General features: G+C 40.5%; 1 protein-coding gene and 1 pseudogene across 2 annotated transcripts in view; both read right to left on the bottom strand.

The window, feature by feature from the left end:
* POLR2B (RNA polymerase II subunit B) overlaps positions 1-16,605 on the bottom strand; it is a 51,622-nt gene extending 35,017 nt beyond the window's left edge. Inside the window, exons 1-5 of one of the 2 annotated variants that reach the window (XM_009207026.3) lie at positions 16,477-16,605; positions 8,901-8,973; positions 4,092-4,242; positions 518-630; positions 173-392 (exon numbers count right to left, since the gene is read on the bottom strand). In XM_009207026.3, coding sequence (XP_009205290.1) covers positions 173-392; positions 518-630; positions 4,092-4,242; positions 8,901-8,973; positions 16,477-16,495 — 576 coding nt within the window. In that variant the 5' untranslated portion in view covers positions 16,496-16,605. The remainder of the gene's footprint in view (positions 1-172; positions 393-517; positions 631-4,091; positions 4,243-8,900; positions 8,974-16,476) is intronic. The other variant, XM_021938591.2, reaches the window with a different exon arrangement.
* LOC116274373 lies at positions 866-959 on the bottom strand (annotated as a pseudogene).
* Positions 16,606-16,614: the final 9 nt, after the last annotated feature.

Below are 16,614 nucleotides of genomic sequence, written 5' to 3'. Positions count from 1 at the left end.
TATGCAACTAAATAAAGCTTTGCTTTACATAAGTTTAGCTGTCATACCCTAAATAAGCCAACTGTCACTGCCAGGTTATCCTGCATGAAAATCTTTTTTTTTTTTTTTTATTTCAACTTTAAACTAAATTTTAACTACGATTTTGTCATTTTTTAAAATAATGTTACTATACCTTTTCTGATCCATTAATAATGAAATAGCCACCAGGATCCAAAGGGCATTCATTTAACTCACAAAGATCACGATCTGTCAAGCCATTCAAAAGGCAGTAAGTTGACCGCAACATAATTGGAATTTTTCCTATAAAAGTTTTCTGATGCTGAGTCTGAAGCTGTTCTTCACCTTCTTTAATGACTGTTTTTGTTATATCAACATAAAGCGGAGCAGAATACCTTTGAAGATAAAAGTAGATCACAGTTAAGCAACAGGTTATCTGTTAAACCCTCAAGTGGTTAAAATTACATTTTCAGAATTCTATTTCAGTATCTGCTGCTGACAAGGAAAACTTTTTTCTTACGTGAGATTTCTTAATCTAGCTTCATTGGGCATCATTGGTGAAGGAGCACCATCTCTTTCCCAGTGGGTAGGCTTGGAAAGATAAATTTGTTCAAACTTCAGCAAATATCTTGGCTGAAATTAAACAAAAAAACATGAAAAGAGTAAATAATTTTTTCCATAAAAGTTTTAATGATTCCATTTTAATTGACATTAACATTTTAAGTAGAAGCAGCTCTACAAACTGGCAAAATTAATCCATTTTACTGAAATGCGGACTTCTCAAAGTCAATATCCATACTGCACAGATGTCAAGTTTTAAACCATATCACTTTCTCTTTTTTCCTCTTTTCTTAAAAATTTATTTTCACATTAGACAGGTAATGTGCTAACAAGGTTTGTAACAAGGTTTAAGGAAGGCACATCTCACACCTAATCATCACACTTACCAACTACAAAAGGATCTGCTAATTGCTTTCTTAAGGCAGAAGACAAAAAGAGACTTAATAAACTAAAAGTAAACAAAGACTGTACACATCATGTGCTGAGTTTATATCAGTTAAAATGGATTTACATTAATGATCTACACAGTTTCTTGTGCCCTCTCCTTGGTAAGCGTCATCAAAAATACAAAGTGACCAGAGAACAAAGATAGCAAATCCAGACAACTAGAACTGTGCTCTAATCTAATCAATAGAACATTTTTAAAAATAAACCTAACTCTTCAATTAAACATACAAATTAATCTGTCAAACGAGTAAACAAAAGAAAAAAATTTTATTTTAAAAAACACAAAAAATATCCTAAACATTCTATATAAAGGGCTGAGAACTTCCAACCCTGGCTGGAATATAGCTTAGTCCATAGCAAAAAAAGAAATTTTTCAATTAAACATTCACTTGCTGCCTAATAAAACAAGATCCATGAGGACAACTTTCTACAGATAAATGGATAGCGTACTTTTCTCTAAATCAAGTCTCAGAGAAGAAAATAGAACTGAGCAGATGTTTTACTAATGATTAATTATTGATACTCAAGTCTCCCAAGCTGGGGTAGACAAAGGGCAAAGAGAGCGGTGGTGATAATGAACCAAAGGGAAGCCAACCCTCTACTCCTTATCTGTGCCATCATCTAGTCTAGGTCATTACTATCTTAATCATAGGCTATTCTGATTTTTATCTCCTCCAGCCTCTTTTGTTTTGTTTTGTTTGAGATAGGGTCTCACTCTGTCACCCAGGCTGGAGTGCAGTGGTGTGATCTAGGGTCACTGCAGCCTCTGCCTCCTGGGTTCAAGTGATTCCCCTGCCTCAGCCTCCCGAGTAGCTGGGACTACAGGCGCGCGCCACCAGACCCAGTTAATTTTTGTATTTTTTTGGTAGAGATGGGGTTTCACCATGCTGGCCAGGATGGTCTCCAACTCCTGGCCTCAAGAGATCTTCCTGCCTAGGCCTCCCAAAGTGCTGGGATTACAGGCGTGAGCCACTGCACCAGGCCTCCTCTAGCCTCTTTCTATTCCAAGTAAGCATCGCTTTCGAAAGTAACTTTTCTAAAATAATGCTTTATGTATATTCTTTGACAGTCTCTCAGTAATTCCTCATAACATCCAATGACATTCAAAGCTTTCAACAATCGGGTTCCATCTTATCTTCCTAATGCCTAGTAAAAATGGATAAGCCTTGTAATTCCAGCACTTCCGGAGGCGGAGGCAGGCAGATCATGAGGTCGGGAGATTGAGACCATCCTGGCTAACACCGCGAAACCCTGTCTCTACTAAAAATACAAAAATATTAGCCGGGCGTCGTGGCAGGCGCCTGTAGTCCCAGCTACTCGGAAAATTGAGGCAGGAGAATGATGGAACCCGTATATGGAGCTTGTGAGCCAAGATCTGCCACCGCACTCCCCCTAGTCTGGGCACACGCCAGATCACTAAAAAAATAGATAAGCCAAAATCACATACTGATCATTGTGATCCCCATCCCATCCCCAGCCTAAATATACCAGGTATTTTCTTTTTTTTTTTGAGACAGCTCTGTCACCGAGGCTGGAGTGCAGTGGCTGCGATCTCAGCTGGCTGCAACCACCGTCTCCCACGTTCAAGCAATTCTCCTATCTCAGCCTCCCAAGTAGCTGGGACTACAGGTGCCGACCACCACGCCTGGCTAATTTTTGTACTTTATTAGTAGAAAGCGGGTTTCACCATATTGGCCAGGCTGGTCTCAAACTCCTGACCTCGGGTGATCTGCCCGCTTCGGCCTCCCAAAGAGCTGAAATTCTAGGTATGAGCCACCACGCCGGCGACGCCAAGTATTTCCTTACTGAAATGACTAAGCACCTTTTCTCTTCTAAGAGAACTCCTACCTGTTATTCACAGTAAATTTAAGTCTCTTCCATCTTTTCTACTAAGCTCTGATAACTAAGCCTCAGAGATCCCCTCCTCCTTTAGTACTTCCATTACTGGCACATTGAATTTGCTACATTCTATTGTTATTTCGCTTGTTATACAAAGATCATGAAGAAAAAGTGACCCAACAAGCCAAGTGCAGTGGCTCATGCCTGTAATCCCAGCACTCTGGGAGGCTGAAGGGGGTGGATCACTTGAGGTCAGGAGTTGGAGATCAGCCTGGCCAACATGTGAAACCCTGTCTCTACTAAAAATACAAAAAAATTAGCCAAGCATGGTGGTGGGCACCTGTCATCCCTGTAAAAAAGAAAATATGATCCAAGAATAAAAAAGAAACTTAATGTCCCCCTTTCCAGCAGAGCCCTAGAAGAGCCAATCGCTTTCATTCTTAATAGCAAAATTCGGTACAGCATGTCCAACTAAAATGGAAATAACAGACCAGCCCTTAGGAGATCAGCTACACAGAAGAGAAACTGATCAGGCTAGAAACAATGAACTCTCCCTGTGTCTAACTCTTTTTGGGGGGCTTTCCCTACCTCACTTTGTTTTTCAGTTTTCCCTGTCTCTCAAAGCCCAATATGTTCCAACAACTGCCTCTCAACTTCTCTAAAACTAGGACAGTCATTATTTTGGACTACATATTTATTTATAATCACTCATATAAAACCAAATTATAAAATTATACCCTTGGTATGATTTTAACAATGCTAAAAAACATGCATATATGTGAGCAAAAGCTATAAGAAGCTTAATAAAGATAGCTGATATGTTTGGGTGATTTATCTTTCTTACCTCATATGGTTATAATAGTGTACTTCATGCAATATATAAAATCAGACGAAAATTCCTTCAAACATTTTTTATCATTTTTATAATGTGAGAGAAAAAAGTGGGGTTATCTATCTAAAGCAATGTGACTATCTCTGGCTCACTTCTCTTATTTGTTCATATTTCAGAGTCCTCTCTTCCCAACTATTCAATACCTACTATGTGAATAAGGATGGGATTACTTGAAAAAAAAAATACACCTCCTCATTAGAGAGAATAAATCAGAAAGTGACTGACAGTGCTGTAAGTACTTTGCTAAAAGCTCCAACTGACTTTTTTTAACCTTTAAGTCAGTTAACAGAAGGGCTGAAATTTCAAACCAATACTCTTCTTGTACCAGTGTAACTATTAGAACTAACCATCTTACCGGTTCTTCAACTTCTCCACTAGCATGCTGAGCTTCAGCTTGTAGGTCTATAGGAGGAGCGTCTTCCACAATTCTTTGAACAGACATCTGAATAAACTCATCAAAAGAATCCAGCTGTTGTCTGACCAAGCCTTTCTCGTCAAAATAGGAACTGGGAAAATATTTGAGTTCAGTCAGTTGCAACTCAGTGATAATTTCTAGCATAATTCCCCATTTTCATTATAATCAATTCAACAGTCATTAAATACCAACCATTATATGTCAACCACTAAACAAGATACTGTGATCTATCTTAAAAAGGATGAAACCAGGCACATTTTCTTTGTAGAACTTATTATTTGGGGAAAAGCAGCTTATATTTGTGGGTAAAATACTTAAAGCACGATATAAGAACTATAAGGATCCCAGCTCCTGGAAGGCCAAGGCAGGAGCATTGCTTGAGTTCAGCCTGGGCAACGTAATGAGACCTCATTTCTACAAATAAAAAAATTAGCCAGGTATGGTGGTATGTGCCTATAGGCCCACATACTCAAGAGGCTGAGGTAGGGGGATCATGTGAGCCCAGAGTTTGAGGCTGCATTGAGTCATGATGGCATCATTGCACTCTAGCCTGGGAGACAGCGAGACCCCATCTCAAAGAAAAAAAAAACTGTATGTCCTCTATGGACAAATTTTATTCTACTTCTTTGAAATATTTCTTGAAAAATGAGTCAGGAGATAAAACTAAAGAAAAATCAATAGCCAAAGATAATAAGAACTTTGATTTGAATAGGAGGGGGGGTAGTGATATCAATGACTAAAATAATGCGTGAGAATACCAACTTTAGGTTACCAATCATTAGTTCTATTTTGAATTGTTAAAGGTGGGATAAGAAGAGTAAGTCTTTACATAAAAATACTCAGCAAAAGACTGGTGATAAAAATGTAGCATGGCTGAGAGATCTATAATCTAAAGAGTAGACATTATTTTTATAAGGAACAGATACTTTTCAGGTGAGGGGTGTGGAAAGACATAAAGATACAAGTAGATACAAGTGAAAGAGGATCTCAACAGATCACTCCCTATTACCATCCAGGAATAGCTGCAAAGCTGGGCTTCACAGAGGCTGGAGGATCTAGCACAACCCTCAAGATTATCCCATCACCCCTCAGCAGTAGGAAGTGCCCCACCACACCTCCACATCTCCACTCCTGTATCTTGTGACCTCTGTCATCTTGTATCTGTGAGACTACTTAGCTTCTGCTCCCCAACTACTGACTCCTCCATCTTCACATCAATTTTCTGAGACAATATGCAGAGTCCAACTAATCATCAGCCTCCCATTTTGGCTTCATCACCTCACACATCAGTGACAGGCCAACAAATTGGCCCCACCCTGATCCAGTCAAGTATGGCCACCACTATTAGAAGTTAGGTTCTATGGTAGAAAACACAGCAGACAACCATACATGTGTAAGGTATGAACTAAATAGTAGTTGAGGCAATTTATTTCAGTAGAGACTGTCACATATTAGGAAAGAAATTTCTCATAATCATGTGGATTAGTCACTGATATGTAAGAAAAACATGGCATTGCCTGTAATATAAATAGCAATGGTTTTTTATAGGCAATTTAAGAGGAAATAGCTTCTAAACTATAGATAAGTTTCATTACCCCAGGAAGCTGAACTATACCTACTTTCCCCAAAATCATTAGAATGGTGCTTAAACACCTAAACTATATAAATATTTCATATTTATATCTACTCTAGTGCTTATTTTACCTGAAGTCATCGTATGCAGTTACTTGTGATATTAACTAATATCACATTCACATTGCTAGGTAAAGATCACTTGATATTGAAAAGTAAAAAAAAAAATCAAAATTCATTTCTCAATAACCAAAGTATCTACAGTCAATTTAAACTTAAAAATCAAATAACTTATTTTGTAACAAATGATAAATGCTATGACAGTTAACAATAGAGTACTTTATCCTTGAGCAATCTACCACATATGTTGAAAACAACTTCTTCTTCTAAGATAAAGTATTTTTTCTACTAGAAGAATGTAGAATATAGGCACACTCCACAGAACATCTACCTGATTATTGTTTCCTAATAAAATACCTCTTGGTGTTTAACACCCAAACATCACAGAAGATGTAACTGTCTCAATAAAGTTTTGTCTTCTACAGCCAATTTGTTTTATTTTTTGTGTTTATAAAAGGCTCCAAGACAATGCTTCATTCTAGCTATAGGTGGCAAAAGATAGTACGGCAGAGAATACAGATGTTTAAATACAAATGGAATCAAAGGTTACCATCACCTCAGGCACAAAGAAAAGCTGACTTTTTGCCAGATTTCTTTTATTCTTTGTTTTAAAAAAAAAAAAAGAGAGAGAGAGAGAGAGATAGGGTCTGGCTATGTTGCACAGGCTGGTCTCAAACTCCTGAGCTCAAGTGATCCACCCGCCTCAGCCTCCCAAAGTGTTGGGATTACGGGCAGGCGTGAGCCACCTCGTCAAGCCTTTTTGCCAAATGTCTTAATTCCACCTGTGGCCAGGGGCCCTTTCCCCACAGCCTTCAATTTGAAAGCTCTCCTCTTTTTGCTTCTGCTGGAAAGCTGTGTCTTCCTCATCCATCTCCTCGGCCTGCTTCTTCGGCTGTTTCACGGGCTTCTTGCCACCTCTGCAACCAAACGTGGCAACTGCTGCCCCTGCCCCTTCTCCAAACCCTGCCACCAGAAACAGAGCTCCCATTCTCACCCCCACTCCTTATGGAAAAATATATACTTATATCCCAAAAACTCAATTTTTTTTATTATTATTTATTTTTAGAGACAAGGTCTCACTATGTTACCCAGGCAACACTCAAACTCGTGAGCTCAAGTGATCCTTCTGCCTCAGCCTCCCAGGTAGCTGGGACTATACAGGCACACACCACAGCACCTAGCTTTCAATACTTTCTTTTGTAAGATTCTGGACAAACACACTGAATCATATCTTTTTTATTTTTTGAGACGGAGTCTCGCTCTGCCGCCCAGGCTGGAGTGTAGTGACGTCATGTCACCTAACTGCAAACTCTGCCTCCCAGGTTCAGGTGATTCTCCTGCCTCAGCCTCCCAAGTAGTTGGGATTACAGGCGTGCACCACTACACTCATCTAATTTTTTTATTTTTTAGTAAAGACAGAGCTTCACCATGTTGGCTAGGCTGGTTCCAACTCCTGACCTTAAGTGATCTGCCTGCCTCAGCATCCCAAAGTGCTGGGATTACAGGCAAAACAATATCTTTCTAACAAAACAACATTCAAGAAAGGTATTCAGTTAGACTCCAAATACAACTGGCAGAATGTCGGAAGCATGTGTTCTTTGAAAACAGAGAATGTTGACCAAGAGGTCATGCACCTTGGAGCTGATGGGGCTCAGAGAGGCATCCATCGTCATGTTGTTGTATATAAAGCAGCGGTCAGGGGATGAGAGAAGAGTTATAAACCTTTAACATCCTAACATAACAGGATGTTACTTTATCACTTATAAGTTACTTTTCTTACCTACACAAGGCTTCTCAGAATTTTATCACATTTAGTTACACTTAGAATTGGATGGGAATTTGCAGTGAATTTTAACAAATTTGTTTTTAACAAATTTGTTTTTAACAAAGTTAAAAACCAATTTTAACTTTGTCTATTTAAAATAATGAGAAAACCAAGCAATCAAATTAACATTACTAGTAATGAAACAAATGTGCCTCTTGATACGATGCACTGAGACTATGTCACTTCTGCCAAAAGTAATCATCTGAATCTAATTATGAGAACTATTAGACAAACCTAACTGAAAGGCATCCTAAAAAGTAACTGGCATGTATTCTTTTTTTTTTTTTTTTTTGAGACGGAGTCTCGCTCTGTCACCCAGGCTGTAGTGCAGTGGCCGGATCTCAGCTCACTGCAAGCTCCGCCTCCTGGGTTCACGCCATTCTCCTGCCTCAGCCTCCCGAGTAGCTGGGACTACAGGCGCCCGCCACCTCGCCCGGCTAGTTTTTTGTATTTTTTTAGTAGAGATGGGGTTTCACCGTGTTAGCCAGGATGGTCTCGATCTCCCGACCTCGTGATCCGCCCGTCTCGGCCTCCCAAAGTGCTGGGATTACAGGCTTGAGCCACCGCGCCCGGCCTGGCATGTATTCTTCAAAAATGTCAAGGTACAAAAAAAAGAACAGACACACTGAGGAACTGTTCCAGATTAAAGGAAATAGAAGAATATGCCATGACAACTAAATCCAGTATGTGATCCTAGGCTGGATCCAGGGTCAGAAAAATTTTTATTTTGCTATAAACATGAGTGGAACAACTGGCAAAATGTGGGTAGGGTCTACAGATTAAATAAGATCACCATAATTGTGATGATGTAAAAGAATGTCCTTATGTCTGCAAGTTACTCTTTTTTTTTTTTTTTTTTTTTTTTTTGGAAACAGGGTCTCACTCTGTCATCAAGGCTGGAGTACGGCAGTGCAATCTTGGCTCACTGTAGCCTCAACCTCCCAGGATCAAGTGATCTGCAAGTTATTCTCACATGTTTCAGAAAAAAATATGTACCAAAAGAAGAAAAGACAAAGAAATGTAGTATGGGGTAACATTTTCGGAATCTGGGTGAAGTGATTAAATGAATTCTTTGTGTTAATTTTTAGGTCTGAATTACTTAAAGTGTTAAATATATAAATAAAATAACTACTGTCATGTAGCATATTTATATAGAACAGCTATTTATCAAGAAGAATAAGCAGGAAATCTACAGTGCCTTTTCAAGCTAATTCAGTTTGGTCCAAAGTTACCTAATTACAATCCAGCACGCTTCTTGCCACAAATCCGGGGTGATTTCATCATCATCCTCATCATATTGCATATCTGTAAAAACAAAATATTGTACTCATTTGCAATGAGATGCCACTTAGTTAACATCTTGCTCCTATAACTTTAAGTAGCAGAAACATATTTACTTTCTGCTGAATAAGTAATGCTTTCACCCCAGGTTCTCTGAAATTTCAGTTACATTAATAAAATAATTTATGTCTATGTCACACAGGTATTCTTCCAATATACGAAGAGGTTTATTAGAGAGTTTTAATGTACGTTGTATGAATTTTAAGTTTTCCATTTTATTGATCAGTAAGATTTTCAGAGACTAGAGTAAGAGACAGAATGAGGGGGCAGAGCCATGGAAGGATTCCAACAGCTGGGCAATACCCTGAGGTGGGGCGATCTATTACAGCAACATTTCATACATGTACAGGTATGAAAGATTACATTTTCCAAAGATGGCCACTAGCCTATCTCCCATCCCACATGGCCTTCTATAATGTGATCTTGACACTCCCATCATAAGATATAGTGGTCTATGCACCCTCTCCTTGAATCAGGTAGATTCTGACTCTCCTGTAACTTAAGAGAATGCTGCTGAAGCAATGCTGCATGACTTCAGAAGCCAGGTCAGAAAAGGCAATGAAGTTTCTGTCATGTTTGCTAAAACACTTTCTGGAGCCCTAAGCTGTCAGTAAAAAGTAGTGGTGGCTCAGGCCTATAATAATCCTAGCACTTTGGGAGGCCAAGGTGGGTGGATCACCTGAGGTCAGGAGTTCGAGACCAGCCAGGCCAATATGGCAAAACTCCGTTTCTACTAAAAAATACAAAAATTAGCCGGGCATGGTGGCACATGCCTGTAATCCCAGCTACTCAGCAGGCTGAGGCAAGAGAATTGCTTGAACCCAGGAGATAGAGGTTGCAGTGAGCTGAGACTGCACCACTGCACTCCAGCCTGGGCAACAGAGAGAGTCTCAGTCTCAAAAATTTAAATTTTAAAAAAAAAAAAAAAAATTTTTTTAAGTCATACACTATTCTGAGGCTGCTACATTCTGAGAAAGCCCGAACCATAAGGAGAGGTCACTTACAGATGCTCCATTAGCAATTTTAGTCCTTGAGTCCTCCCAAGCTATGTCTCATGTCAGACATGAGAGTCAACACTACAGATCATCTCTCACCCAGCTGTCAACACTCGGCCTTAATGTCTTCCCAAATGAACCAGAGTCACGGTGGAAGGCAGGCAAGTCCTGTCCAAATTCCTGACCCACAGTATCCATGAACATAACAAAATAATTTTTTAAGTAGCTAAATTTTCGAGTAGTTATGCAACAGTAATTTAAATATGCATTCAAAAAAATCAGTATGCACTGGTCCTCTAATATTAATCCCATCGTCTTATGTGAAAGAATAAGTGTGCTGTATTTTTGGTTTTTATTCTAATGTACACATACATAGCCTGTAAAACTTTGGGTTCAAAATTTGATACATATACAAAATAAATTTTTAATAAACCCTTCTTAAATGGACTGGAATTATTAATCCCTATTCCTGGGGGAAGGGTAAGAAAGACAAAGTTATCTATAATAGCTCAGAGATTTCCAGCTTTGATGAGAGATTAAAAGTTAGTATCACTGCCATATCAGAGAAGCAAGTAAGATGGTGGAAAAAGGAGAGGTAATGAGATCGGCTTTAGAGATATCTATATATATATATATTAGAGATATATATAGATCTATATATCCCTTCAAATACTTCTGGTAGGCACATATATACGAATATAAACTCAAATGAAGAGTCTAAATTATAGACAACATGTGACACAATAGATACACATTGGCATATAACACATGTGTATCTGTGTCAATAAAATAAACATTTTAAAATTTGAAAAAAAAAGTACAGAATTGGAATCATTAACAAATGCGTGGGAGAAAAATGAGATTGTACACAGAGAAGGAAGACTGAAGGCAGGATATCTGGGAACAACTTTAAGAGTCATATGAAGGAAAATGAACCCATGAAAGAGACTCATTTATTCATCCACTTATCAAATTTTTTTTGAGGCTGGGTGCACTGGCTCATGCCTATAATCCCAACACTGTGGGAGGCCAAGGCAGGCAGATCACTTGAGACCAGGAGTTCAAGACCAGCCTGGCTAACATGGAGAAAACCCATCTCTACTAAAAATACAAAAATTAGCCAGGCATGGTGGCACCCGCCTATAGTCCCAGCTACTAGGGAGGCTGAGGCAGGAGAATCACTTGAACCCAGAAGGTAGAGGTTGCAGTGAGCCAAGATCATGCCACCGCACTCCAGCCTGGGTGACAGAGTGTGACTCTGTCTCAAAAAAAAAAAAAAAAAAAAAAAAAAGTGATATGAATATTCCTGACAAAGACCTGAAGAGGTTAGGGAAGACTTCCCAAAAGCTGGGCAGAGGCCAGGTGCAGTAGCTCATGTCAGTAATCCCACCACTGGAAGGCCAAGGTGGCAGGCACACTTGAAACCAGGAGTTCGAGACGAGCCTGAGCCACAAAGCGAGACCCCCGTCTCTAAAATTGTCTTTAAAAAGCTGGTCAGGCACAGTGACTCACGCCTGTAATCCCAGCACTTTGGGAATCCAAGGCAGATGGATCACAAGGTCAGGAGTTTGAGACCAGCCTGGCCAGCACGATGAAACCCGTCTCTACTAAAAATACAAAAATTAGATAGGCATGGTGGAGCACGCCTGTAATCCTTGCTACTCAGGAGGCTGAAGCAAAGAATCACTTGAACCTGGGAGGCAGAGGTTGCAGTGAGCCAAGATCGCACCACTGCACTCCAGCCTGGGCCGACAAAGGGAAACTCCATCTCAAAAAAATAAAAAATAAAAATAAAGCTGAGCAGAGACCTCATGTTATAAAAAGGAGTAATCAGGCAAAAAGGAAGGGAAAAAGGTAGGAGGAGTCAAGAAAGAACCCTACCGAATAGAAAAAAACAAATTGTGCAAAAGACCCCATAATGCAAGATAGGATGGCATATTCAAAGAATGACAGAAGGTCAATGCAGCGGAAGCGCAGAGCGTGAAGTTGGAAGTGGAATAAGAAGAGTTTGGCCTTTATCAAGAGATTTGAGTTTAGCAGGGTTGTGGCTAGGTCACATTTTCGTTTCTGAAAGATCCCTATGGCCAGTGTGGAGAATGGATTGGAAGTACACAAATCAGTTAGGAGTAATCTAGGCAAGGGATGGCAGCAACATGAACTAGAATGATGGTGAAGGGGATAGAGAAGTGACCAGATTTGACGTATTTAGGAGACAGAACCAACAGGGCTTGGTGACTGATTAGATATAGAGGTGAAAGAGAGGAGTCAAAAATGATGGCCAGGTTTTTGATTTCAACAACAGAGGGTACAACAGTTGTACCTCAGTGTCCATTGGAGACTGGTTTCAGGACCTCCCATAGATACCAAAACACAGATGCTTAAGTCCCTGACATGAAATGGCACTGTTATATACCCTAGGCACATCCTCCTGTATCCTTTAAATTATCTCTAGATTACTTATAATACCTAATACAATGTAAATGCTATGTAAAGAACTGTTTACTTGTAATGTTTATGGAATAATGACAAGAAAAAAAGTCTGTACATTTTTACAAGGACACAATTTTTTTCTAATATTCTCTTTTTTGTTGAGACAGGGCCTTACTGTTACCCAGGCTGAAGTGCAGTGGTGTGATCACAGCTCACTGTAGCCTCAAACTCTTAGGGCTCAAGCAATCCTCCCACCTCAGTATCCCAAGTAGCTGGGATCACAGGTACACGCCACCATGCCCAGCTAATTTTTAAATTTTTTCGTAGAGATGAGGTCTCCCTATGTTGCCCAGGCTGGTCTCAAACTCCTGGCCTCAAGCTTTTTAATATTTTCAATCCAAGATTAATTGAATATACAGACGTGAAACCTACAGATACAGAGGGCCAACAGTGCCCTTCACGGAGACAGAGAACACAGGAGGCAGTGACTTTGGGAGGGGAATAGCAAAAGAAAATAATTAGCTCAGTTTGGGCAGTGACAAGGTTAAGCAGCCTGGGAGATATCCTAGTTGGCCAGTGGCAGTTAGATACCAGGGCTTTTAAACTAGAAGTATACATTCAGAAGTCATCCACATACAAATGGTAACTAAACAATGGAAAATGGATGAGATCACCCAAAGAGAATGTGAACAGGAAAGAAAATAAGAACAAAAGTCAGATAAAAAGAATCAAGTGGAAGTGATGTGGCTAGAAAGCTGAGTGAGTTTCCAGGAGGATGTCATCAACAGTTTCGAAGACCACAGGGTTTAGATAAGATTTTTTAAATATCCATCTCATTTATCAATTGAGAAGTCACTGTCAATCTTAGAGCTATCTTAATGCAGTAGCCTGAGTAGAACATATTGTAATCAGTTGAAAAGGACATGAAAGATGAAAATTAGAAACAAGGACAGCTTATTATTTTTATGTTTGGCTGTGAATGAAAGGAGAAAGGTAAAATACTAGAAGAAAAAGGAAAAAATGAAAAGTTTAACTTGTTTCCATGTGGATGACAGAAATCTGACATTTTCACATAGTGGCTGAAAACTGATGAGGACATTATCTAATAAACATTTCAGAGGACATGGGCAAGAATAAAATGTAGGTTCACTGCTAAAGCAACTATGATAAACTCTTTTTTCCACGGGATCATTATACATTGCAAAACTAGTACAAATCACCACTATGGTGGTCACTTGGCATCATCTAGCAAAATGTTAAAGGTGTGTATCATTTGACATGACAATTTTATATGTAGAAATGCATCCCACAGACATACTTGGGCAAATTATATGTACAAGATTATTCATTTACAGCACTGAACCCGAAAATGACTAGAAATAAATCAAATATCCATCAAGAGACTACTTAAGTTATGGTACATCCACACAAACTAAGTAACTGGGGGAGTGGGCGAAGGGGCGGGGGCGATGCTTTCTGTGTACTGATACGAAAATCTAGATACATTAAGCAAAATCTAAAAGTGAAGAAAAGTGTGAATATTACTTTCTGTCTTTAAAAAAGGAGAAAATCCCATTTATATTTGCTCAAATATGCATAAAGAAACTGTGGAGGCTGGGCGCAGTAGTTCACACCTGCAGTCCCAGCATTTTGGGAGGCTGAGGCAGGTGAATCACCTGAGGTCAGGAGCTTGAGATCAGCCTGGCCAACGTGGAGAAACCCTGTCTCTACTAAAAATACTAATATTAGCTGGGCATGTTGGTGCACGCCTATAATCCCAGCTACTAGAGAGGCTGAGGCAGGAGAACTGCTTGAACCTGGGAGACGGATGTTACAGTGAGCCAAGATTGCACCACTGCACTCAAGCCTGGGCAACAGAGCAAGACTGTCAAAAAAAAAAAAAGAAAGAAACTGCGGAGTGATTAAAATCTATTGTAACAGTAGTTACCCACTATGGAGAGTTCAAACTGGGCAGATGGTGGGTAAGAAGGAGACCTGACACTTTAATTTTTTTTTTTTTTTTGAGACAGGGTCTCACTTTGTTCTTGGCTCACAGCAGTGTCAACTTCCCAGGCTCAAGCGATCCTCCTGCCTCAGCTCCCCAAGTAGCTGGGACTATAGGTGAGCACCACCACACCCAGCTAATGTTTCCATTTCTTATAGAGAGGGGGTCTCCCCTGTTGCCCAGGCTGGTCTTGAACTGCTGAGCTCAAGCGATCCACCCACCTCAAGCTCCCAAACTGCAGGGATAACATGCGTGAGACACTGTACCAGCCACCCCACTTTAACATTTTTAAACTTTCTGGCTTGTGAGCTGAGAATGTATTACCTAGCCAAAAATTATGCTTTAAAAAATCTTTTTTTCGAATTTTTCTTTTTTTTTTTTTTTTTTTTTTTTGAGGAGTCTCGCTGTGCTCCCAGGCTGGAGTGCAGTGGCGTGATCTCGGCTCACTGCAAGCTCCGCCTCCCGGGTTCACGCCATTCTCCCGCCTCAGCCTCCCAAGTAGCTGACACTACAGGCGCCCGCCACCACGCCCGGCTAGTTTTTTGTATTTTTAGTAGAGACGGGGTTTCACCATGTTAGCCAGGATAGTCTCGATCTCCTGACCTCGTGATCCACCGCCTCGGCCTCCCAAAGTGCTGGGATTACAGGCTTGAGCCACCGCGCCCGGCCTCGAATTTTTCTTCTACTGAGATAATAGTTAAAAAGAACAAGTACTATAATGATGCTAATAAATTTCTAGAACACAAGATATAAATGAGACAGAAGTTTAAACAGCTTTAAAAGTTTAAGTTTTTGGCTGGGCACAGTGGCTTACGCCTGTAATCCCAGCACTTTGGGAGGTTGAGACAGGCAGATGGCTTGAGCTCAGGAGTTTGAGAACAGCCTGGGCAATATGGCCAGACCCTATCTCTCAAAAAAAATTTTTTTTAAAGTTTAAGCTTTTGCTTCAATTTTTTCCATCTCATTTATCAGAAGTAGCTGAGGGAATAAAGAGAGGAGATGTAAGGGTTGGCCAAGGAACTGAGAGCTAGAAGAAAATAAGATTTGCATTAGTAGATATGGAGAATGGAAAAGGCAGTACGAAAATACACTAGATTCAACTAAGAATTCTGTTTTTTTTGTTTTTGTTTTTGTTTTTTTTTTCAAGACAGAGTCTTACTCTGTCATTCAGGCTGTGGTGCAGAGGCGCAATCTCAGCTCACTGCAACCTCTGCCTCCTGGGCTCAAGCGATGTGGCCTCAGCCTCCCGAATAACTGGGATTACAGGCGCGCGCCATCACACTGGGCTGATTTTTGTATTTTTAGTAGATGCAGGATTTCCCCCATGTTGGTCAGGCTGGCCTCAAACGATCTGCACGTCTCGGCCTCCCAAAGTGCTGGTGGGAGCCATCGCGCTCGGCCACTACTAAGAATTCTATATGCGCAAAGAAACAGATATTATACATTGGTCCAGTGTAGCAGAATACATATCATCTGAGAACTGTGACATTGTGAGAACTGTGACACTGTGAGAAGAGGAAATTTAAACGCCATCCTTTAAGACAATTTACTTTGACTTACAAACAGCATGAAGAAATGTCAGACTAAACCGAGTCCCCCCATCCTCCCCCCGATATTCTCTGTCCCGATATATTTCCAGGGCCTTCCACACTGCCTGACACAGGCTGACACTCAACACTTCAGCTATTCAGTAAGTCGACTGTGGCTTTAAGGAAAAATTTTAAAGGGTGCTCTTTGCTTCAAATTCAAAACCACGGAATTTATCTTACGGTTCTGCACGCTACTTCACTACAGGAAGCGAGGATCAGATCTAAGGGAACGAGAAAATGCAGAGAGCAGCAGTGAACCTAACCGGGAACATTAACGCTGTGTTCCCTGCACCCTCCGCCTCTCCCTACCCCAGTTTCGTTCCCGGCCTGAAAGGTGTGGGTACAAGGCTAGGGACTGTACGGCCTGCGGCAGGGAAGGCCCCAATCCTCAATCCAATCAGTTCCCCAAGCTTCCCTGCTGGACCGCCGTGGCATGTGTTTCACCTACCCTCATCCGCGTCGTACATATTGCCAAACGGTTCCCGAGCTCCTAACTCGAAATCAAAGACAAAAAGCGCGCAGAAGCCACCAGCGCAGGGAGCTAAAGACCAAGTAACTTCCGTCTCCGACGTTCCCAGAATACTGT

The sequence above is a fragment of the Papio anubis genome, chromosome 3 (assembly GCF_008728515.1).
Source record: "Papio anubis isolate 15944 chromosome 3, Panubis1.0, whole genome shotgun sequence".
Classification (NCBI taxonomy): domain Eukaryota; kingdom Metazoa; phylum Chordata; class Mammalia; order Primates; family Cercopithecidae; genus Papio; species Papio anubis.
The sequence above is the reverse complement of the archived record's forward strand: the minus strand, read 5'-3'. Positions and strand labels throughout refer to the sequence as shown.